General features: G+C 39.0%; 1 protein-coding gene across 2 annotated transcripts in view; it reads right to left on the bottom strand.

The window, feature by feature from the left end:
• Positions 1-5,058: 5,058 nt before the first annotated feature.
• The window catches only part of LOC144692295 (kinesin-like protein KIF2A), a 93,178-nt gene continuing 75,031 nt past the window's right edge, over positions 5,059-23,205 (bottom strand). The window contains exons 13-21 of one of the 2 annotated variants that reach the window (XM_078560939.1): positions 21,963-22,105; positions 21,004-21,208; positions 19,551-19,661; positions 18,179-18,246; positions 16,789-16,906; positions 14,964-15,035; positions 7,780-7,875; positions 7,038-7,173; positions 5,059-6,315 (exon numbers count right to left, since the gene is read on the bottom strand). In XM_078560939.1, coding sequence (XP_078417065.1) covers positions 6,251-6,315; positions 7,038-7,173; positions 7,780-7,875; positions 14,964-15,035; positions 16,789-16,906; positions 18,179-18,246; positions 19,551-19,661; positions 21,004-21,208; positions 21,963-22,105 — 1,014 coding nt within the window. In that variant the 3' untranslated portion in view covers positions 5,059-6,250. The remainder of the gene's footprint in view (positions 6,316-7,037; positions 7,174-7,779; positions 7,876-14,963; positions 15,036-16,788; positions 16,907-18,178; positions 18,247-19,550; positions 19,662-21,003; positions 21,209-21,962; positions 22,106-23,205) is intronic. The other variant, XM_078560941.1, reaches the window with a different exon arrangement.

Here is a 23,205-nt window from a genome sequence, read left to right as displayed (position 1 = left end):
GAAAAAATACCAAAGCCATGGAGGCAAAGCATTTTGGTATCAATAGTCAAAGGGAGACATTCAAGTTGGCAAAACTACCAAGGAAGTAAACTCCTATCCCACAGCTTCAAAATATTGGAAGATCATGGGCCAGAAATTGAGAAAAAGTGGAAATCCATGAAGGCCAGTTCAAATTCATGCCTGGAAGAAACACCACTGATGCCATTATATTTTGAGACAAGTTATGGAGAAATATTGGGAAGGCCGATGCACCATGAGGATTGTATTCATTGATCTAGAGAAGGCTTATGAACGGGTGCCTACGGAAGAGGTGCTAGAATTCGTGAAATCCCCGAGAAGTATGTATGGTGATTACAGGACATGTACAAGGAATGCCAGATAAGAGTAAGCAGTATGGGGGGGGTGGGGTGTGTGTGAGTGAGAGTTTCAAAGCCAAATTTGGATTACACCAGGAATTGGCACTTGAGCTCCTTCCTCTTCCCTGTTGTAATAAATCTTCTGAGCGAGTGAGACAGGATGTGCCATGGTCAATGATGTTTGTAAATGACATTGAGCTATGTAGTGGGAATGATGAGAACATGACTTGAGTATCTGGAGAAAAGCACTGGAAGATGGGGTATAAAGATCAGTTGACCAAAAACCCGATATATGCATAGCCAGTTTGAGCCTAGGGAAGAGGATTAGAGTGAAGACGTAAAGACTATGGGTCAAGACTGAGAAAGTGAGTACTTTCAATCTCCTAGGGTCAGTGGTGGCAGAAGATTAAAGTATGGAAATGGAAATTCAGTAACGGATTAATTTGGTTTGAAATAATTAGATGAAATGCAGTGCAGTGGCACGTGATAGAAAATTATCAGAGAAACTGAAAGGAAGAATTTAGGACAGTTGAGAGAGTGGCCTTGCTATATAATGCAGAAACTTGGGCAACATCAAGAAGAGAGGAACAATTACTGGGCACTAATGAGATGTAGATACTAAGATGGGTGTGTTATTACGACGACAGTAAATTGTGAGTGAGATCTACCTATAACTTCATCAACTAACCAAAAACATATTGAGCTGTTTAATGGGGACCTGTTTTTTTTTCAAAAATACAAAAGACACCGACCAAAGATGGTTACCACCAGACACCTGGGCCAGGATATTTAGGTAGGCGACAGGGGGCAGGGCCCGCTCGCCAATGCATAAAATGACACGGGATGATGCCGGGCAGAAATCCTGACATCACACTGCGTCATTTCCATTTTCAGGTCGGCGGGGGCGCAGCCGAATCAGCTGTGTGCCCGCCGACCTGTCAATGGCCTATTGAGGCCATTTAAAAATGAACTGAAATAATTAATGGACCTGCCCATCCAACCTCAAGATTGGCGGGCAGGCCGGGAGCCCTGGCGGGCTTCAGAAAAAGCATAAAACCTCATCCACGGGCGGGATGAGGTTTCATGAGGGTTTTTAAAAATTTAATAAATGTTTGATTAAAAATGATGGACATGTCCCAACTTGTGACGGTGTCACATGAGGGGACATGTCAGGGAAATTTTATTTTTGCCCCTTCACTATTTTTAAATTTGGCGCATGCGCGAAAGAGCACACTCTTGGCTGAGGGATTCCCCTCCTACCCCGCTCGCACAGGAAGCGCACAACGCTTCCTGGTGGATGTCATGCTGGGCAGGCCTTAATTGACCTGCCCATGTAAAATGGCAGTGGCGGCGCCCCCCCTCCATCCCACCCCACCCCACCACCCCCCGATCAGGGGCACCAATCGGAGGTGCGCCTGCTCCTGAACTTCCCCCCCAACGGGGGTTAAATTCTTCCCCTGATGTCTGGTATTGCAGACTATTTTCCTGGAAAGTTCCTATTTGGATTGCACTGCAGAGCTGCCCTGACAGATGGCATGAAATTTCACACTTTGGTGGGCGGGGGGTGTCAAGGTCCATTTCAAAAAGGGACTCTTGAAAGGAAGGCATTAAAATGCAAAATACAATTTTAATCAATAGTAAAGACAATGGAAATTGCTAACCAGCTAGTAACACCCAACACTCAAAAGCCCTTGTGGAGTATGAAATAACCCCATCTCCTGTTGGTTTCTACTGTCTTGAAATGTGTCAGAAGTTTGAGATGAAAAATCAAAAATGTGATTACTTGTTCTACAACAATGACTGCAAGACATGTTAATCAAATTCCTTTCTTGTAATATACAGACAGGAAATTTACTAAGAATTGGTTTTGTCAAGCCAGAAACAGAGAAGTCATCAAAGTCATCTGAAAAAACTGAAGGATGCAGTAAGGAATCTCTCCCTCTCTGAAGCTAAAAGAAGTACCATCTCTTAACAGTTTAAAAATCAGAGAGATAGTGTATTTCCATTGGAAAGAACCTCAGGAGAAACTCATCAATTTCTGGGAGATGGCTCATGGAATTAAAAAGAAGGAAATTGTTTCCAGCAAAGTGCAGTTACCTGAACTTCAATTCAACTCCAGGATTTTAAAGGAAACCAACTAACTTCAACTAGCCACAATATTCAACAATCTACGTCTGAAGGACAAGCAAAGAACTTAATCGTATATTCTTTTAACTTTTATTTGGATTCTAACTTTTTTTACTTCTGATGTGTGTGTGTCATCACATTTTTAATTATTTTTTCCTCAGGTTTAGTAACTAATAAACTTGTTTCTTTTGACTCAAGCAAACCTGGTTTGACTGACTCATCAAAAGTAAATACATTTGGATTTGGAAAAGGTATCACCTGGGAAAATAAATTTTAAAAAAACCTTTGTTGTGACCGAGGAGGATGAATAGAAGGGAGCCAGTTCATCCCTCCTCACCCGGTCATAACAGTGTGGAGTAATGAGCAATGACAAAATCAGAACCCAGCACATCAGGCGGTCAGTGAAGATTGTGGGAGCATCAAAGAAGGTAGCCAAGAGGAGAAATGGTATGGTCATCTGTTGCCAAGAGAGGAAATGTGGTGAGGTGATTGATGGAGATGGGACTGCCAGAAAGGTGAAGAGGAAGTCGTAGGACCACATGGAAAGATGCAGTGGTGAGACACTTAAATGCAGCAGGATTGGAAGAGGAATGGGTAACTGAGAAGAGATGAAGAGTGATCAACCAACATTGTGGCATCCCCAAGTAAAATGGGAGAAGCAAAAAGAAGACAATGAAGGAATAGTGATATAATTCAGGGTGGTGTGGGGTTTGGAGGGGAACTTGCAAGTGGTGGTGTTCCCTTGCATTTGATCTTCTGGGTGGTAGAGGTCACAGATTTGAAAGGTGCTGTCAAAGGGCTTGGTGAATTGCTGCAGTGCATCTTGTACATGGTACACACTGCTGCTACTGTGCATCGGTGATGGAAGGAGTGATTGATTAAGCTGGTGGATTGGGTACTGATCAAGTGGGCTGCTTTTTCCCAGATGGAGTCAAGCTTTTTGTGTTGTTGGAGCTGCACTTATCCAGGCAAGTGGACAGTATTCCATCACATTCCTGACTTGTCCCTTGTAGATCATGGACAGGCTTTGGGGAGTTAGGTGGTGAGCTACTCACCTCAGAATTCCCAGCCTCTGGTCTGCCCTTGTTGTCAGAGTATTTATATGGCTGGTCCAGTTCAGATTCTGGTCAATGACAACCTCATTGGTAACTATGGTTCATAGGATGCTGGCAGAGCTTGAATTAATCATTTAAGCAGTCATTCTTGCACGTGAACCTAGGCAGTAGGCAAGCTACTGGACTATTCAACAAATCACAACTGAGCCACAGCCTACCCTCACTTAGTGACCCAGTAAGGCATACCTCATGACCTTCCCAGGAGCAGTGGTTACAGCTCCTCCTTGGCTCCAGCTTTTTAAAAACAAAATAAGCACTTAATATTTTGGATGTTTTCCCAACTGAGCTTTACAAGTTTTAATTGTTAGAGGTTGTGACCAAGATTGCAGACATCAGCTGCAGGATGGTTTAAAATCAAGGCAGGTGAGCTAAGCACATTGGATAGCAAAAGCTTTATTGAGTATTTACCAGTTTGATCTTTACTGTTCCTCAACTTGAAGTGATTTGTGCATATACCCCCAGGACCCTGTTTCTGCTCCTTGCAGTCCCTTTGGAATTGTCCTTTATTTATTGCATCTCCTTGTTTTTGTAATCAAAAATGTATTATTTCACACTTCTATGCATTAAATTTCATTTGCCACTTGTCACTCCATTTTGCCAACCTGCCTATGTCGTCTTGAAGTCTATCACTTCCCCTTTAGACTCAACTGTCTAGAAAAAAATTTTGTGTCACTAGATGAAAATGTCAAATTCCTTGCTAAATAGTGATTCTAACAATCAGGTGGTTTTTTTTGCAAAATGTTTTCGTATTGTAGTTTCGTTATGTAGGAGTAATGGAATCTGTAGCAAAAACTAACTTTTAGGGACTGGTTGTGCTGTTGTTTCTGCTTAATGGTCTGGAATTGCCTGATGCAATCACGCATGCTTGCATTTTGTGATCTGCACAATTCTACATGCTTGCATTTAGTGATCGGATTCTTGGATTGAACAATTACCTTAAGCTTTACTAGTTTTGTCATTCTGCATGTACTGGATGAAGCAATCTTGACCAACACTTACACCAATCCTACAGGTGAGATGTGCTACTGGGTAAAGGATGCATGTCAGCCTGCACAGGATTATAGCATAATTTTTAAACTGGCCACAAATTGGTCTTCAAGAATAGGGAAAGCAACACTTCCACTGCTTAGGGTTATCAGCTGAGGATATGTGGGGCACGTCATCTGATACACACATCAGGCTAGCTTCCTTTCAGATGGTCAGGGACTTTGCTGAGCTGGAACCAGCAAGATAAAAAGGAGACAGGCAAATGAAAAAGGGCTCTCACCCAGTTTCTTATTTGAGAAGTTCAATTAATGTTCACGTCTTCAAAAGATTTAATACACAAAAGCAGAAAATTGGCAGGACTGATGTTAAACAGTTTGATAAACCGGTCTACAAGTTTCACTTAAACATCAGTTAACTTACCGCTCAGCACTTGTGTTTGGAAGTATGCTCAATGTGATAAAAATTGTAACCAGTTTGCATGGTATTTAATTTCTTTATTAAATGTGAAACGTTACAGTATAATGATGATTCTTTAATTCAATGTATTCCAATGACCCATGCATTCTGGGATTGGATGTGAATCATAAAACAATCCACATTTGACATTTCATCTTCAGTACTGCAATTATTTAGGGATAGACTAAGAAAACCTTAATTCAGTTCTTCAACAGCTAGTTTATACATTAAAAAAAATGGGTCATTTCAGAATTGAAACTATTGATTTCTCTCCTCCTACTCCATTTTCAGACACAGGATTAAAAAAATATACAAGTGTATGAAATGCTTTTACTTATGAATTAAGCAAATTCTATGCAAAGTTGCTGATTTTGCTCTCAGTAGAACAATTCAAAAATCTCAGATTGCCATGCTTCACATCTGCTCTTCCAGACTGCATAAGAGCTTGATTTTTTTCCTTTACTGCAAGGCAAGAGTTCCAACATTCTGCAGCTGATTTACAAACCTAATAAAGACCACCAAGAATTTAGAAAATATTTCAGCAGTCTAACAAACGTATACCAAGTTCCAAAATGTTTAATGTGCATAGTGAATTGGCCTTTGGTTTGAAAATCAACTATTACTTGAGGAGGATACAAAAACTACTGATAACGAAACCCAGATACCAAAAAGGTTTGGTAGTATACCCTATTAGGACAATCATAAAATAATGTGTTGTGGAGTGTATGTATTAAATACAGTTCCACAATACCAGCATATTAAAATTGGTCTCATGGAACTTATTGGGGAAGGTTGGGGAAAGTGGGGACAAGGATGCACAGTAATTCTATTCTCCTACTTAATACAAGTTCTCCTATGGAAGATCATTTCTTCAAAAGCAACTGAGGAATGGGTTAGAGAAATCAATGCACCCTGAAAAACTAATCAAACCTGCACTATGTACGCATACTTCCACTTTTAGTTAGGTGACATAAAGTCAGTTTAAGCATATTATATACTAGATATAAATCTGTACAATTTTCAAAAGAAAACATAAGAAAATTCACAGACAAACTTTTAGAAAGAGGATTGTAAGGACAGGAACAGTAAGGAGGAACACATGCAAAGTTTATGGCCCCTGTATGAATGACAGTTGAATTCAGTGGCCATGAGTTACAATGCAAGTGCTCTAACACAATTTCAAATTCACAAATTGATACCGATGACATCTCAGCCTTGAGTTTTGGCAGCTTGTTCCTCCTTCTGCAAGGCTTGTCTCAAGGCCTTCAGGTTTTCTGTAGGGGACAGAAAAATATTAATATAAACACAAAAAATCTAAAATCCAGATGAGAAATACACATCTCACTTCATGGAACTGTGCAACATGAATAAATTGCAAGTATTGACTCTGTCCATGACACATAGTTCAAAGAAGATTTAGTGGCTTTGACTCATTAATTTCCTGCTTAATTGCGGATGCATATTTGAATACCATGTTTTATTGTGACTAACAATTTTGGCATAGTTCTTGGACCAACTAATGCTGATAGTGATTACATGGATCATCACTAATATTAAAGATTTAAAAATGACCCAAGACATCATATTATTGCATATTTAACATATAGGTTTAATGTTGAATTCAAACTGGATACGGAATTCTGTATTTTTGTCTGTCAAGCTTTTGGGAGGGGGTGGGTGAAGCTCATCTTGGGCAATAGCACCAAAACAGCTGCCTTTTTTATGCTCTGCCCAATTTCTTCTCTTAGATGTGGTATAAAATGGGTTTGCTATCACCCATGACCAATTTCATCCAAGATCTCTCTATTCTTTGTACAAATTATTACCTGGGCTCCAGGTGATTTGTGGAAGAGAACATTGGAGAGAAGGGTGAAAAGCAATAGGGCAGTGCTAGGAATAACAAATATTCAATCATCCCACTCGTCTTTACACAAGATCAGCTCCAATTCATCATAGCTCTTTTATCCAATACAAGATAGTAATTTTAAATATGTACTGTCGAAATCTTGAAATATTTCCATCCTTTCGTCGATGTATGTTTGTAGTATGTTGGTGTAATTCTCAACATTATAGTCAGGTAGCTGAGTCATCTTCAGGAGTTTGTCATCTGCATCACTCCAGAGTAGTAGTTTCTGTAAAAAAAAACACATTCTGAAAATATAAAAATGACTCATGGTCATTTATGCTGATTGTGTCACTTCCACCTCTATACCAGCAAACATTTAAGCATTCTTATGTCTAGCATAGCTCAGGTTGGATAAAGTTGCAACTCTTACAAACCTCCCAAATTCAATGGGCATTTTTCCAACAGATCAAGATCCTTTAAAGGCACATGGTCAAAATTTTATATCTTGCGTTATTTCACATTTTTCCTCCCCACCACCCACACTCAGCTCATTTAACGAGTGCTAGTTGCTTTGTGGTACCTTGTCCATTTTTATAGCCTTTACTGAGTTATGGTGGGCTTTTCCAATAAAGAATATTGGAATGTAGTGGCACAATAAGAAAGCAGGGGAAAGTCAACCAAGCCTAATCCGGTCTTCATCAGATATTTGTGTACATTCAATTGTGCACCCCACAAATGCCCTAATTATGATCAGCTAACATATTGGGTATCAAACCTGGGATCCTCCTGGCGTCAATGGCTCAGGTACTCACCTGCAAAACAAAGTTTTTGAAAGGCTAAAGAATAAGTCAACATTTTGACCCTGGGGGAAAAATAAAACTCTTATTCATACCTGTTGAATTTCTCGATGTTCATCCACTACTTGTTCTTCCAGTTCAAGTATTCTAGAAACGTCTACATGCAAGTCACAAATCTTTGATGGTGCCTCCTTAAAATGGAAGGACAATCAAGACAACATATCTATAAGCAAGAATTTAAGTCCTTTTTTAAATAGTGTACATATAGCAGATGAAGGTCAATGTTATTTAACTACATGGCATCACGTATGTATAATGTGACTAAGTGTTAATGCTTACCAAAATAATTTAGCTTTTTAGTTGACATTATGCCCTTAGAGGGCATGAGCAGTGACCTAGTTTAAAGCACCAGTGCTTTAATTTTTAAATTTCAGCAACTTGCATAAGAGCTGCCAATTTTAGATTTTTCAGCTTTTCCATCAAAGAAACCAACTGGTTTCACTACCCTTTCCATTGACTCTGTGGGTGATTATTAATTTCAAGTAATGAAAAAAAAATTTGCATTAACTGACCAGGAAGGCTGTTTGACTACCTTGAAGGTAATGAAAAACAGAAAAATGCCTGCCTTTTTAATTACATGCAGATAGAACGCAGGTGTTTTTTTACATTTGCCAATAAAAAATAGGGAGTTGGAATGTGAGTAACTGCTAACACAATGAGGTTCAACAAATTGAACAAACTAGTGCACAACAGACATTTTGCCTCAAGAGGCTGAACCATAACATCTGACAAAGGATCAACGGATTCTGGATTGCAAAATGAAATACAGGCACTCAAGGGGAACAAAGAATTTTCATATGGTTCTTTAGAGAAATAGGATGCAAAAAAAAGTAACAATGTCGAAAGTTGCAGATGAGTAATAGATAGTTGAAACAAAGACAGACAAAGGCTTCTATTTGATGTCAAGGGTTGGCACACAGTGTCCCATTTGGAGTGTAGCAAGATCTATAAATGAAGTTAAGATACCCTATGGGTTGAATCAGCTCATCGTAGTCGACAGCCAAGTCAATACAAGGATTTAAAAAATATACTGACAATGGAAATCTGTCCTGCTGCGAATTTGTGGTTTTATTTCCATTAAGGATCTGAAGTTAAAGATGACAGCAACCTTTACCATTCTTGCTCCTATTGTAAACATCAACTTGTATTTCTTTTAGGTCAATTAACCTGCTGTGTGTTTCCAGCATTTCATATTTTCATTTAAATTAATATATTGATCAATATAGCTTGGAGCATTATAAGGGGGGATAGCACAGAATATAAGGGGAAGGATAGCACAGAGCATTATAAAAGCGGGGAGGAAAGCACAAAGCATTATAAAGGGTTGGGGGAGGGAAGAACCGGTAGGCCTGTTAGATTAGCTTCATTTTTTTGGCAGGGAATCGAGGAAGAACTAAATAGAAAATGACAAAGCAACTACACCCAAAAGTTGTATTATACTCTTCATATTTCATTTTATGGTACTACACTTTTCTTGTAGTTAGTTACTTTCCTACATTAAGCAATAATTTTGATCAGGGCTGTTTCAGATAAACAGAGGTAATGGTTTAAAATAGTTCAATAGTTTCCCATCTTTATGTCTTAAGCCAATAAAAACCAGGTGACGAAGTAATACGCTTACCAAAGCCGAAGCAGAAGGAAAATTTTCAGGTACCTGCCACATTTATCATAGTGCATCGGACACGCTGGATAAAAATACGATCTCTTGAAAAGGGAGATTACTCTTGGGCAGATCACTGGAGATATAGATTTCATCAAACTATAGGTAGCTAAAAATCTACTGTTTAAAATTAGTTGGGGGGTAGTGGATGTGGGCTGGCAGAATAGACACGAACTGGCTGCACCGTACAAATCAAGAGTAGATCATTCAGCTCTTGAGACTGCTCCACCGTTCAATAAGATCATGACGGAATTTTTACATCAAATCACTTAGCTGCCCTACCCCCATATTACAGCCCTCCATTAAAAAATCAGTCTGAAATATACTCAATGACTGAGCATTCACAGCCCTCTAGGATATAGCATTCCAAACATTCACAATACTCCAAGTGGAGAAATTTCTCATCTCGGTTCCAAATGGCTGACGTGTATCACAAGATTATGACCCCCTAGCTCTAGTCCAGCCAAGGTAGACAGCCTCTTGGCATCTACCCAGTCAAGCCCTAAGAATTGTATACATTTCAATAAGGTCACCTCTCATTCTAAGCTCAAGAACACGGGCCCATTCTACTCAATTTCTCATGGATTAGCCTCCTCATCCCATTTTTCTTACTATGGACTCACTTGACCATTCACTTCATCGATTACTGTTGCTGCAGGGTTAAGTTGTCATTGGAATGAGGTTCTTCTTATTTTGAAATGGACATTTATGAAAATGGAGAACGGTTATTTCTGTTTGATAATACTCCCCCAGGGCAGCTGCTTATGATAAATTAGACAAGCAATGCTACTTGGTAAATTCTAGTGCCAGGTTGCTTCTGGTGCAGTTTTGTACTTGAATAGTAGTCCCCTAGCTAAAAAAAAAACACTCCACCTTTAAATCACTTCCTTATATAAATAGTGTAATTTCTCGTAACTATACGATGGGATTGTTTGAAAACAAGAAGATGCTTTCATAATTTGATCTTTAGACATGGTTGATACTAGCAAGGAAAAAAACCCTACATGTATACAGAACCTCTTTGCCTCAGGACATTCCAAAGTGTTCAAGTGTTTGCGAAGTGTTGGGAAACATAACAGCTAATTTGTATATGGCAGAGTCCTACTAACAAGAAACAACCAAATAATCTGTTTCAGTAGGATAAATGCATAATACCATAGATGCTGGAAATCTGAAACAAAAACAGAAAATGCTGGAAAAATGCAGGTCTAACAGCATCTGTAGAGTTAACGCTTCAAGTCCATATGACTCTTCAAAGCTAAAGAGAAGTAAAAATGGAATGAAATTTATACTGTTTAAGCGGGATGGAGCAGGCGAAGCTGGATAGGCGGAGGCAAAGGAGAGATTGAGAAAGATGTCATGAACAAAAGGGTGTTAATGGTAGTGGTACTGGCTAAAGGGGGTGCTCATGGTGGCATTGTCAAAAAGCAGAATGTGGTAATAGCAGGACAGGGGTAACAAATTCAACAACTTCAGACCATGAACTCTCTCCTCCATCCTCATCCTTTTTTTAAAAATCCCTTTTCAATATTGATTTTTAAGTTTTCATTTTTTTATCTACTTTAAAAATTTTTATTCATTGTTTTATCCTATTTTCAACCTTTTTTCCCCACCACCCCACCCCCACTAGGGCCATCTGTCACTTGTTCACATTGTTCTTTCCAGAGTGCTTACCCCTAGTTTGGTTAGGATATAGATGATGCAAGTTTGTGGTTGCGATTTGGCCACTTGATGTGAACCCAATCTCTAACATCAAATCATGGTTCCCTTGCGCTTGTTTGTTTGTTGAAATAAGTTTTTGCTTTACCATGTCGCTTGTGATTTGTTCTGTTTTCACTTTGACATTCTCGTTGAATGGCAGTGATGGCTTAAGAATGGTCAGTTGGATGCAAAAATTACCTATCGTGAGTGAGTGTGGGATAGATCAATATATGTGAAGTAGGACAATACTGGAAACAAACTGCTGTCCATTCCTATTTTGTAAACATCTTGTCTAGAATGTCAGTAACCAAAGTGGTGGTCATGAAATTTGTTGTAGCGATTTTCGGCCATTTGATATGTAGATAGTGCACAACAAGCAAAAAAGAAAATTGATTCCTAGGAGATGCCTGCACTTCTCTGGAGCTGTTGCCATGGTTTCACTGGCCATGGAGATCAGTTGTAGAATTGTGGGACATGGCTTAATATATTTTTCAGAGTGAACAAGCTATGCAGCTTCCAATGAACACTCCCATACAGCGATCTTTTGCTAGCCACCAGACTGCTTCACAGGACAATTGTTTTATCTTAACACCTGGATGTCCTTCATGGGCAAGATACAATGCACGTTGCTGTAGCACTTTTGGCATAACTGCTTGAATTCCACTTGCAATACAGGTGTCAAACAATGAGAGTTCATTGCATTACTTTGTAGTTTGGGACTAATTCTTCCTCTTTCGCGATGTCACCTGTTTTTATGTATTGGCACATTTTCTGCAGTACACTATCGCCTATTCTGCCTTCAGCTCCTCTCACGTAACAAGATTCGCAGTTATGAATCACAGTGATCATGACATCTTTGATGTTGCAAGTTGCTTAACTATCACTAATGCTGTCTGCAGCAGTAGCACTGCTAAGCATGTCAGCTGCTTGGGTGCATTAACTTGAGAGAGTGATACTAGTCATACTGGTGAAGATGATCTGACCATCTGTAAATGTAGAGTTGAGAACCAGATCCTGGTGTGGTTTAACAATGTAATCAGCACTTGATCAGTACAGAGAGTGAACTTTCTACCACAGAGATACATGTTCCAATGTTCACAAGCAGATGCAGGCTAATGCTTTCCATTCTCTAAGAGCGTTTGCATTCAGTTTCCGACAACGGATGCGATGCATAAGCAGTTGATCGTTTGCTTCCTTAAATGTACTGTGAGTACAGAGCTCTAATTACATTTCCTGATGCATCTGTAGTGACCCATGTTTCTGCATGCCCAATTTAGTGCATCAAAAGCTGCTGGCTGTGCGATGTCCATTTCCACTGTGCATATTCGTGCAGTAGATTCTGAAGAGGCTCTGTGGCCTCTGTGTACTTCGGAACGAACGTGATAAAAGAGTTGGCAGTACTGCTGAATGACGCCAACCCACATTAGACAGTGTCAGAAGCACATGAATGGCTTTGACATTATCGTATGCAGGCTTTGCTCCAGCGGCTTTCCCTCTATACCCTGGAAAGTCAGTCAATCCTAGATGCCATGAATATATATTCATCTTTGCTGAGTGTCAAATTGTGTTGTGTGAGCACAGTTCTGCTCGGTCTCTTCCATAGATAATGACGTTGTCAAGTATGTTGAGCATCCCTAAAATGTCTTGGCAAGACTGAAGAAATTATCTTCTGGAATGCAATAGGTGCTGAACTTAATCCAGAGGGCATTCTTCAGTACTGAAACAAACCTTCATGAGTAACAAAAACTGCAAGATCAGTTTGTACTGCTAGTGGTATCTGAAGATGGCTCAGTCACATGTCGAGCTTCAAGATTGTAGGGTCATGGTAATTCTTGGATTGTAGAAGTGGATACTTTTCTGGAATGATTGCTTTTGTGACTGCCTTAAGGTCGATGCAAAATCTAAGATCGGATAAGGCAATGACCGGATTTTATATCCATAAGCAATGAATTGATTTGTTCAATGATACCGTCTACTATGAGTCACTTCAGCTCATGTGACACTTCGGCACAGATTAGATGGCAACTGTCTCAAATTTTGAAACACCATTGGATTTTTTAGGGATGGGCAATAAATGCTGGCCGAGCCAGTGATGACCACATCCTATGAACAAATAATAAAACAAAATGACATGTTGACACAAGGAGCATGACAGTACCTCTTGATCCCCCCAAATCCGGTGAAGAAAGGAAGGATACTAGCATATATAGTCTGTGTCATTGATCACATTAATGGGGTCTTCAAGTTTGAATCCAAGCCTACTGAACAAGCTTTACATCCATAAGGCTTCTGCTTTTAGCTACACAAAACATGAACATGTTTTTGTAGCGCACTGGAACTGTGATTATCAAAAGTGGAAAATTGAGTCGTCATAAGCTTGACGAGTGTCTGTCACAGGGGTGAGAGAAAGCTGCAGACAAATATCGATGGGAGAGTTTGTTACTCAAAGCTGATTCTTTCACGCCAACATCGATGAGAAGCAACACTGCGATAGCTGTGTTCTTGACTGAGCATTCCTAATGGTGACCTGGTGCTTTACGGTTAATGACGGTATAACATGCTGAACCTCACTCTCAGGAAAGATCTCCTCTATGCATCGACTGAAGTCTTCTTCTCTGACCTACACACCTTAATGCTTAAAGTAGAAACAATTAAAAACGTTGATGTATTCTGTAACTGGTGCAGAAATACCCAAAGATGATGTTAAACACCAGCTTGGGTCTTCAGAGATCTTCAAGTTCACATGTTCAGCTAATATATAATGGCAATCAATTGTTGAACTATATAGTTAAAAGAAAAGCCAAAAGTTAGAGAGGGGAAGTTATGATTAAACAATAGAGATCTAGTTTGACCAGTGCGCTGAAGCAGGGCGGACTGTTCTTCTGAGACACAAGGAAAATGTTCAAGCACTGTAGGGAAGTGTAAGAAAGCACCATGAAGTGAAAAGTCAGGAGTTTATGAGAAAAGATTGGAGAAAGTGGGTTTTTAATGTTTGGAAAGGAAATTATCTGACAGAGTTAACAATGAAAAAAGATTAATTTAAATTATCTGCAAGAGGAGATCAATGGGGCATAAATTAAAGCCACAATTTAATTTAATGAACAAGAAAAAGAGTAGGAGAGGTGAAAACCTTGGAATAATTTAACAATTAAGATACTGTAATAACAGCTATGGGGAACCTTAGGCAAGTTCTGGGTGGAGAAGAGAAAATTGGCTGATTATCTTGAGATTTTGCTCTCACTGTGCATAGACTTAGTTGAAACACGAACATCATGCATATTGGAAGACGTTCAATATGAAATGTGCTTAATCATCCTGCATTGTATTTTTGTAGAGAGAAATTGGACCAATTTAAAAATACTTACTTGCTGTAAGAAGCAAAGTATATTCAATACATAGTTATAAATCTAGGCAACAGCAACATGATATCCAGAAATCATGTATTATTAAAAAATCTCAGTTAAGAAACACCAAAGCTTACCCTGGAGAGACAATCAAATAATAGAATTTCACACAATTAAAGCACACAGCTAGAAAAGTAAAGGTGGATCAAATTTTTATTCAGATAATCTTCTTTGAAGCTGATGCTGCCCCTCCTTTCCCACTGCATTACAGCAATTTAGAAGAAAGAAGAATTTTTCATATGGAATCTAGATATAGGAGTAATAGGTGACTTGGTGTCATAAGGGAAATAGAAGGGAAAGGCTGCTGGATTCCATGTCCACCAAAAATGAGAGCCAGATGGGTTCAAAAACAAAATTTAAATTTCAACATTTCCAGCCAAGCCCATATCCCCACCAATAAAATCTGAAACAGCCCCGAGTTTTGGGAAAGCTAGTAAGAAACTATGAACCTAACCTGAGAAGCATCCAAAGACAAACCACCATGCGTTGTAACCATTTTCTGATTCTCATTTTGAAGTTCGCCAGGCTTTAAAGACAATAGCATAGGGGTGTGTGAGAAAGATGATGTGCAATACAGGAGTTATCATAAAGAGGTTAAGATTACATCCAGTAGCCATGAAAACTAAAACAGACAGTATTGTTTCCAATTCTTGAGAACTTTAATGGACCTTTGTTTGAGATAGTCTATTTTTGAAGTAAATTTAGACAGATTATTCAGCCAAGAAAGACTTGGAAACAATAAAGGACACCAGATACTGTTGGCATGCATGCATGAAGCTAAGGATTCTAATCACCAGATTTTAAAGAACATGCAGTGTTAAGGTAATAGACGTTATGTTACAAATGCCTTTTACTTCAACTTCAGAAGGTGCAACAAATTGCCATTTGGTGACATAAGACAATGATAACAGTGAATTTGCTTTATTTCACAAGAAGAAAACACACAGAAGTTATTAACTGGTGCAAATTTTAATGTAACAAAATGCTACCTCCTCAAAACTCAGACTATCTTATTTGATTCAAGAGATTTAACTTTCAGCATTTTTGACATCCTACCTCAATAAGAGCCTTAGATTTTTATTTAAGACCTGACTGCTCACATGTAGGTCTTTCTTACTACCGTTCCTGTCCCATAGGGAGTAGGGGCCTGGTTGCAGATGCATTCCCGACTTTTGGGCAGGGGAGAAATGACCAGTAAAGTTGCTAATCAAATTTGAGACAAAGTCCCTTTCCATTGAAATGAACCCAAAAAAGCTTAACAGAAAGCACATTGCCACCACCCCCACTCCATTGTGAATGTTGGTTGAAGCAACTATGATGAGATAATGGTATCCCCCATCATTTCCAATCATCCATGGTAACAGTCAGTCAATGCTCAGCTTTAATTGATGTCATCCAAATGCTTTATAATCTTCTTTTGGAAGAGACAGAACCATATTAGGATAAGAAAGAGGGAGGAGACTGTATAAACAGAATACCAGTGGAATGGTGCAACAGTTTTGTCAAGTAATAGATGGAAGCCTTAAAAAGAAAAAAAAGTGTGAATAGTTTAAGGCAGTGAGAGGCCCAAAGGAAAAAAAAGAGAAAATGGGAGCCAGAACACAGAAAGCTTAAAGGTTCAGGTTTGAAACTGGAAAACAGGTATGAGAATGAAATAGAAGATGCCCACCAGCTCTCAAAAAGGAGAAGAACAAGTCAACGGGGAGGGTGCAGCACCTTTCTAGCATGGAGTTCGGATCAAGGTTAGAACATTTTTTGGATGGTGCACACTTCATTAAAACAGTACTTATTTTCAGAGCTGAAGGTTATGAAATCATAACTGCCAGTTCTTAGTAAGCAGTGAATTAGAAAAAAAATAGTATTCAAAAAGAACTTTAGTATACCTTTCTGTCAACTAAGACACTGCACAGTAAGAGTTTAAGATCTAATCATTGGACAGTCTTCAGAAATCTCTGGATGCTTGCCGTAAAACAAATCCTAGAGGATGGTAACACCTTACTTGAATTTTGAGTTTGTCCCATAATTTCAAACTCAAATATCAATAGCAGACTTTCATTTCACAGAATAGAAGGTGGTCAAAAAACTAAGCAACAAAATTAATGGTGAAGAGGACATATACCTGTGAACCCAGCATAGGTAATTGTTTTCTGCACATGTAAGGTTTGTTAATACCATATCATCAAAATGCTAATTTGGTGTAGTTTGGCTTAGGAAAAATGTACACTGGAGTCCAGTAATATTCTCAGAACATTTCTAAAGTTACCCCAAGTTGTACTTACATTTTTCTCACAGAGCAACCGAATGTCAGACTCCAACGACTCGTCGAATCCTTGCTCTTTAGATATCGTGGAACATGCTGGTTCATTGGAAACTTCCTCAACACCAAGTTCTTTTACCCTTGGACAGACATTAATACAACTCAATCCTTCTGCAATTACCAGATAAGCAGCGAAAATAAACAAAGTACCTCAACAGTTACAGGTTAGGTTCCTGCATTACACCTAGTTATATATTGGTGAGGATTGCTTCATTTAAATTGATTAGGAATGTGTCGCAGAAACAAAAGTGTCAAATAAGTTTAGGCACTTGAATATCCTGTGATCCGGATTGCCTAACAGCAATACAAAAATCAGAAGTTTATTGCAGTTAGTTTATTTAATAATCTAACAGACTATACCAAATGGACTGCCTTTGCCATTTCCCTTCTCAAAACAGTGATTCACATTGGAGCAAGATTAAACAGGTGTCAGCTACTGACTGACAAAAGTTTAATAGCACGTGTTGGCAGGCTATTAAGATTGTGGGGCCAAGGTCAAAACCAATCTAATTCCCATGCTAACCCAGAGAAAGAATGACATTTCCCCCTCTAGACACAAACAGAATGCTTAGGCAGCAACTACAAGCTCTTTGGCACATATGGGGAGGAGGCATGAGAGCAAGAGAAAATATTTTGCAAAGTCAGCTAAAATCCCAAGGAAAAAAAAAGACATTCCATCACCTAATATGGACCCCAACAAACCAGAGGAGGGAGAAGGAGAGGACACTTAGAATGAAGGACCACATTAGTAGGTCTTCACAAATCAAGCATTCGGATGGCTGATAAGTGAATAGCATATGTTAAAAGGGGAGATAGTGGTGTAGTGGTCATGTCACTGAACTAGTAATCCAGAGGTCCAGGTTAATGATCTGGGAATCATGGGTTCAAATCCCACGACAGCAGCTGGTGGAATTCAAATTCAGTTACTAAAATCTAGATATTAAAGCTAGTAGTAGTAATTGTGACCATGGCACTAGCGTCAACTATCATTAAAAACCCATCTGGTTCACTAATGTCCTTTAGGGAAAGAAATCTTACCATCCTTGCCTGGTCTGGTCTACATGTGACTCCGGATCCACAGTAACGTGGCTGACTCTTAGTACACTCTGAAATGGCCTAGCAAGCCACTCAGTTCAAGGGCAATTAGGGATGAGTAACAAATACTAGCGTTGCCCACATCCCATGAAAGAATACAATAAAGAATTTTGAATTAAGATAATACTTAAGATATTAAATATGGGTATGGTTACAGTAACTTTTAATAGAAGCAACCAACGAAGCACAATGACATGTTATCGTTTGTCTTATTCATAAAACATTTAGCATTCAATTTCTATAGCTTAAACTATTACCTGTCCGCATATCTCAATGTATTTAGTGTGTGTTCACAGGAATTTAATCCTGGTGAAATCATTGCAATCTAGAAGAAAAAAAAATAATTTCAGAAAGATCAATAAAACCCTTCTACAGATTGAGTTAAGTGAAACATCTCAAAATACGTCTGCATTTTCAATTTTATAGATGGTTCCATGCTGGAGGCAGAACCAGCCATAGTTCCTCCTAGAGTATGACAATAATACAGTGAATAACAGACATTTCCCCATCCTTTCCAAACAATCTGTCAAAACAAAATGCCAGTAAACTATCAGATAAAAAGAGCCAGTGACAGACCAAAGCAGTCTGAAATCTGAGATACTTGGCAAGTTGAGTGCAGGCTCTGACAAGGTTGGCATATCTGGATTGAAAAAAAAACAATGATGCTGTGTTGTGCATGTGCTCGAGACAAGCTGATTGGCCAGTTCCCAGATTTGATTATTAGCCTGTTGTAAACCCATGCAGACATGATTGAATACTGATATTCTCCCATTGAACAATCGTCTGCTGACCGTAGGCTCATGTATGTGTAGAAAAACTATTCAAGTAGGCACCTATAAGCTTGAACCTTCCGCCAAAGTAATTAATTAAGGAGGTGGAAATATTAACACCAACATCTCTATGACAGCATTTTTTCAGCTTGGATGGCGAAGGCAACAGTAACGGCTCATTACATGGTGTGCAAAAGAATATCTCAGGACACTATGCCATTCAAATGGATTATCAGGGTTACACACGACGCTGGATATTTAAAACTTGGAGTTGCAAGAATTGTAACAAAATCAGCTAATTGTTGTGGTTGAATAACTTTGCGCTCGTTATACTTTTAAAAAGAGACACAATTCTTGAGCACACAAACTAACTGAAAAGATCAGAATTTTAACCAAATTATAAACTCCTTTTTATCTAAAAAAGGATGAAATATTGTTCTCCTTGTAATCATCTGCTCACCTCCCACAAATTGTTCAGAAACTCTCCATAGGACTAGATGGCTCTTTCAAGGTTTTATCTCTGACTGCAAAAATGCCATAACCTGATGGAATGCCTAAAGCACCACCAGAGTATTTACACGACACGGAGGGAGAGATGTTAAAAGCAAAGCATCACAGGATTGGTTAGAGACATCCACAAAACGTATTAAAGCCATCATCCTGAGGTATTTAACAAGAGGCACTTATATGACAAAATTTTATTGCTCCTGGTTCAAAATATCCTCCATGATCTATATATTGCTTGAACATAACCAAAGACAGTTTGTAAATTTAAAGGGCCTAATTTGTAAAAATTCTGTATAACAAAACTTCACAATAGTTAGAAACAAATCTTAAAACTCCTGCATAGAAAACATACCATGCAAGTCCTAGAGTTTTCTCCAATAAATGAATCTCTCAGTACCAGGGTCAGTTTGCTTGCTCGAAATGGTGTATAGATATTATTCTGCCCCAGTGATCGAATGCACTCCTGGAAGACAAAAAACTATTACTGCAAAGAAAGTACAAGTAACTCACTTCTCAAAAAACTGAGCAATCAAATCCTTCACTCCTTCCAAGTTACCATTTCACTAAAACAGCAAGTACCACAAATTGTCCAATTTTGTGCATGGTTAACCTCATGCTGAGTTAGAAATGTCACCTTGGCGTCAAAATAGTACATTAGGCAAGTGAGTAAGCTAGGCATTATCATAACAGATCACAGCCCCGAATTACCTATGGACACACTGAGCTTTTTAAAAGGAAAATAAAAAGACACATAAGCAAAGCTGGCTGAGATTGTAAAGTAACCACTTGCTGAAAAATTCCTATGTGGGTTATACTTCACTGACTAGTCCAGAGACAACATGGGATGTCGCACCTGAAAAAGGTGTCAAGGCCGACTTCAGACAGAGACACTAGAAAGGAATAGATGCAATGCAAAAGACTGAACTTTAACCTCCTATGGTTGCGGAGACAATGGAGAATGATTACCATATCTTAGCAGAAACCATCTCCTGTTGAGTTATATCTCAGAATGTGGAAATGGTCTGAGTTGAAAGGTGGATTCTGGGTGAACGACATGTCTGTTTTTTCCCTTCCAGGAATACGCAAGGAAATGGGTTAAAAAGCTAGCTGCAAACCAGTGTTTGACAGTGACAGAAACACCAGTTACCCCTGCAAAGACGAGCAGGTGATTTCTCTCTCTCTTTCACTGGGGCACAAGTGTGTTCTAACAGAGACCACAAGTAAAAAGAAACAAGGCAGCCTCTTCAGTTACCCTTCAGAGAGAGCCAGGATTTCTCCCCCTGGGTCAAGCCAACAAGTGTCCTCAACAGACTGCGAATCTGCCAAAGTCAGCTCCATTGAAATCACCCAACTTAACAGCTGTAATGTACCACACCTATGCTTCAGGGACAAACCAAGGACTGATCTGCATATTGTAAAACTGTTATTTGGACTCTCAACTTCTCCTTTCTGATCAGAGTGTGTAAGTGTGTCACGTCTTTATTATTTTTCCTTGGGTTTTAGTAACTAATAAACTTACTCTTTCTTTGACTCAAGAAAGCATGGTTAAATTGGCCCCTTATAAAAAGGAAATACATTTGGACTGGGACAAGGTATCCAAGGGGAAAGAATTTTTAAACTAACCTTGTTGCGACCAACTGAGGGGGCTGAACAAAGAGCCAGCTCATTCCTCCTCACCCGGGGTCATAAAATTGGGGTCTCGTGCCGGTCGTAACAAATTGGGGACCCTGTCTGGGGTCAGTTGTAACATGTGAAAGTTTGAGATAGTCCAGTGCTTTTACATGTCTAGGATACACTTCGCTTACCTTCAAGGCAAGTAGGCTTTTATTAATCTCTGCGCCTTCCATGCGTGTTTGTCGATCTGCGCTACTGGTATCAGCACCTCGCTCATTTCCAGCCAGGTCAATGAGGGAAAACTGACCATAAAGCTTATCATTCCTCCGAAGAATAATCTGGAATACTGCATGGGACCTGGAGGAATTGCTATTTGCAGAAGTTTGCCCAGACGTCCTACAAAAACAAAAACCCCCACCTGTAATCTTTTAACACTATATCACAAGGCGGTAAGCAGGTACTATGCATTAATTTAGAGGAGATTTGAATATTCAATTTTTATAACCTTGCGAATTCAGCTTTCATGCTTGAAGGTGTTTTAGCTACTGAATGGAGTGCTTGCTGCTGGCATCCCAAAATGCAAGGCCAGCAAATTTTGCTATCATGATCTCTGCCTGGGTTTAGGTTCCACTTTTCACATGGACACCTAGTGAGACTTTACATCCTCTATTCAATAGTTAACTTGCTTGAATACTTTCAGAATAAAACAAGCACATAACAGATGGTGTTTATAGTGCATTATGGCCATTCTTCATAGATTATTCTCAACATATTTAAACAAGATCAACCATTTTAGTTTTCTGAAGTTTTTCGTCAAAAAAAAAAAATTGGCTAAAGACAGACTTAAAGTGAACTGCCATCTCTCAAAATATATTATACATTATAAATTATAGGAAGGAAATACTTTACACAATATGTTGCTTAAACATTGCAATTTGAAGATAAGCTAATGATGAGCCAGGGATAATTCAATATACTCCTGTGATACAGGCACGTGTTCAAGAAAAATTGTGTCAATACATGGAAAAAATGAAGTCCATTTCTTTACTGGACATGTTTCTGAAGCAAGACAATTTGGGAGACAAAAACAAGGTTTCTTAAAAAAACAAGGTAACAAATAAACATGGGTAGGAGGAAAAGAGTGGATTACCTGTAATTGTTCCCCATATCAATATTCATGATCACATCATCTACACAGAAGACGTTCTGTTCCTGGAGCCCTACAATCTGTACCTGTTGTTTATTGTCTTCCATTATGCGCAGCTTAGTTTTCTTATTCAAGAGATCAAATACCTGTAAGACAATTAATAAGAATTAGGTCAATCAGTAAGCCAAGTGGAGGAATAATATTTGGTTTCAGTCACTGTTCAGGACACAGTTTTCAGTTTCTTCCATGAAGTGAAACTAAGGCAACCCAGTCACCATCTGATACACAATGCAACTGAAGCTTTGGTAGAGCCCTGGCACCATAGAACCTCTGTTTCACTCATTTTATGGCATAGTTTAGGCAAATGGGAGAAGATAGATTTAAAAAAAATTATAGCAACCTCAACGTCTGGAAACTCAGACATACCATTCAATTGGCATGATTAACATTTATATTTTGGCTTCAGAAGACCATATATGCTCACCTTGATTTAGACAGTGGGCAGGGGGAAAACAATCAAAATAGGGGTAAAGTCTTTCTCTCATTTCCTGATGAAGCCAACTGTGATTGTAAAGACATTTACAGGCTAGACCTTCCAGCTGAACTTTTTCTCCATGGCAAGCTGATTCGGGCTAAATCTTCTTTGAAGTGTGAAAGATAGGGAATGACAATTATAAAAGTTGACAAACCTAGGCATCCTTTGTAAATTAAAACAAATTCCACCACACTCCTCGCTTTCCCCATAGCCAAGTGCCGTCTTCCATTTCAAATATTTATCCATTTTTCGCCTTAAAAGCCTAAATGTTACTGCAATCCTCAGGATTTTGCTTTGGGTTCTCTTTTGTCATGCACTCAACAGTTCATGTAAAGAAACTTCTCCTAGCCTTTTTCCTCACTTACAATTGTAAGTTAAGACCCTTTCACCATGAAGTCTGCAACCAGAGAAATAGTTTTTCCCTATTCACAACACAAGTATGTTCAATTTTAAATATCTATCATCACTCGGTCTCTGCTGTAGAGGAAATACCCAGTATCTCACCTTTTCACAACTTTTGGTTCCTAGCCCTGGCATCATTCTAGTAAATTTCTGTTGTATGCACTCCTGGCTTTTTATCTCTTTGGCTCTGCATCATCGGCAATCTTAATAATTCAATCCCCATGTCCAAATTCACAAAAAAATGAATCCAACCTTTCTCCAGTCCAGGCAACATCCATTAACTGATTCCTGCCAACCAACATTTGCTGC

Source organism: Cetorhinus maximus, chromosome 17 (assembly GCF_964194155.1).
Source record: "Cetorhinus maximus chromosome 17, sCetMax3.hap1.1, whole genome shotgun sequence".
NCBI lineage: Eukaryota > Metazoa > Chordata > Chondrichthyes > Lamniformes > Cetorhinidae > Cetorhinus > Cetorhinus maximus.
Note: the sequence above shows the minus strand (reverse complement) of the source record. Positions and strands in the feature narration are given on the sequence as shown.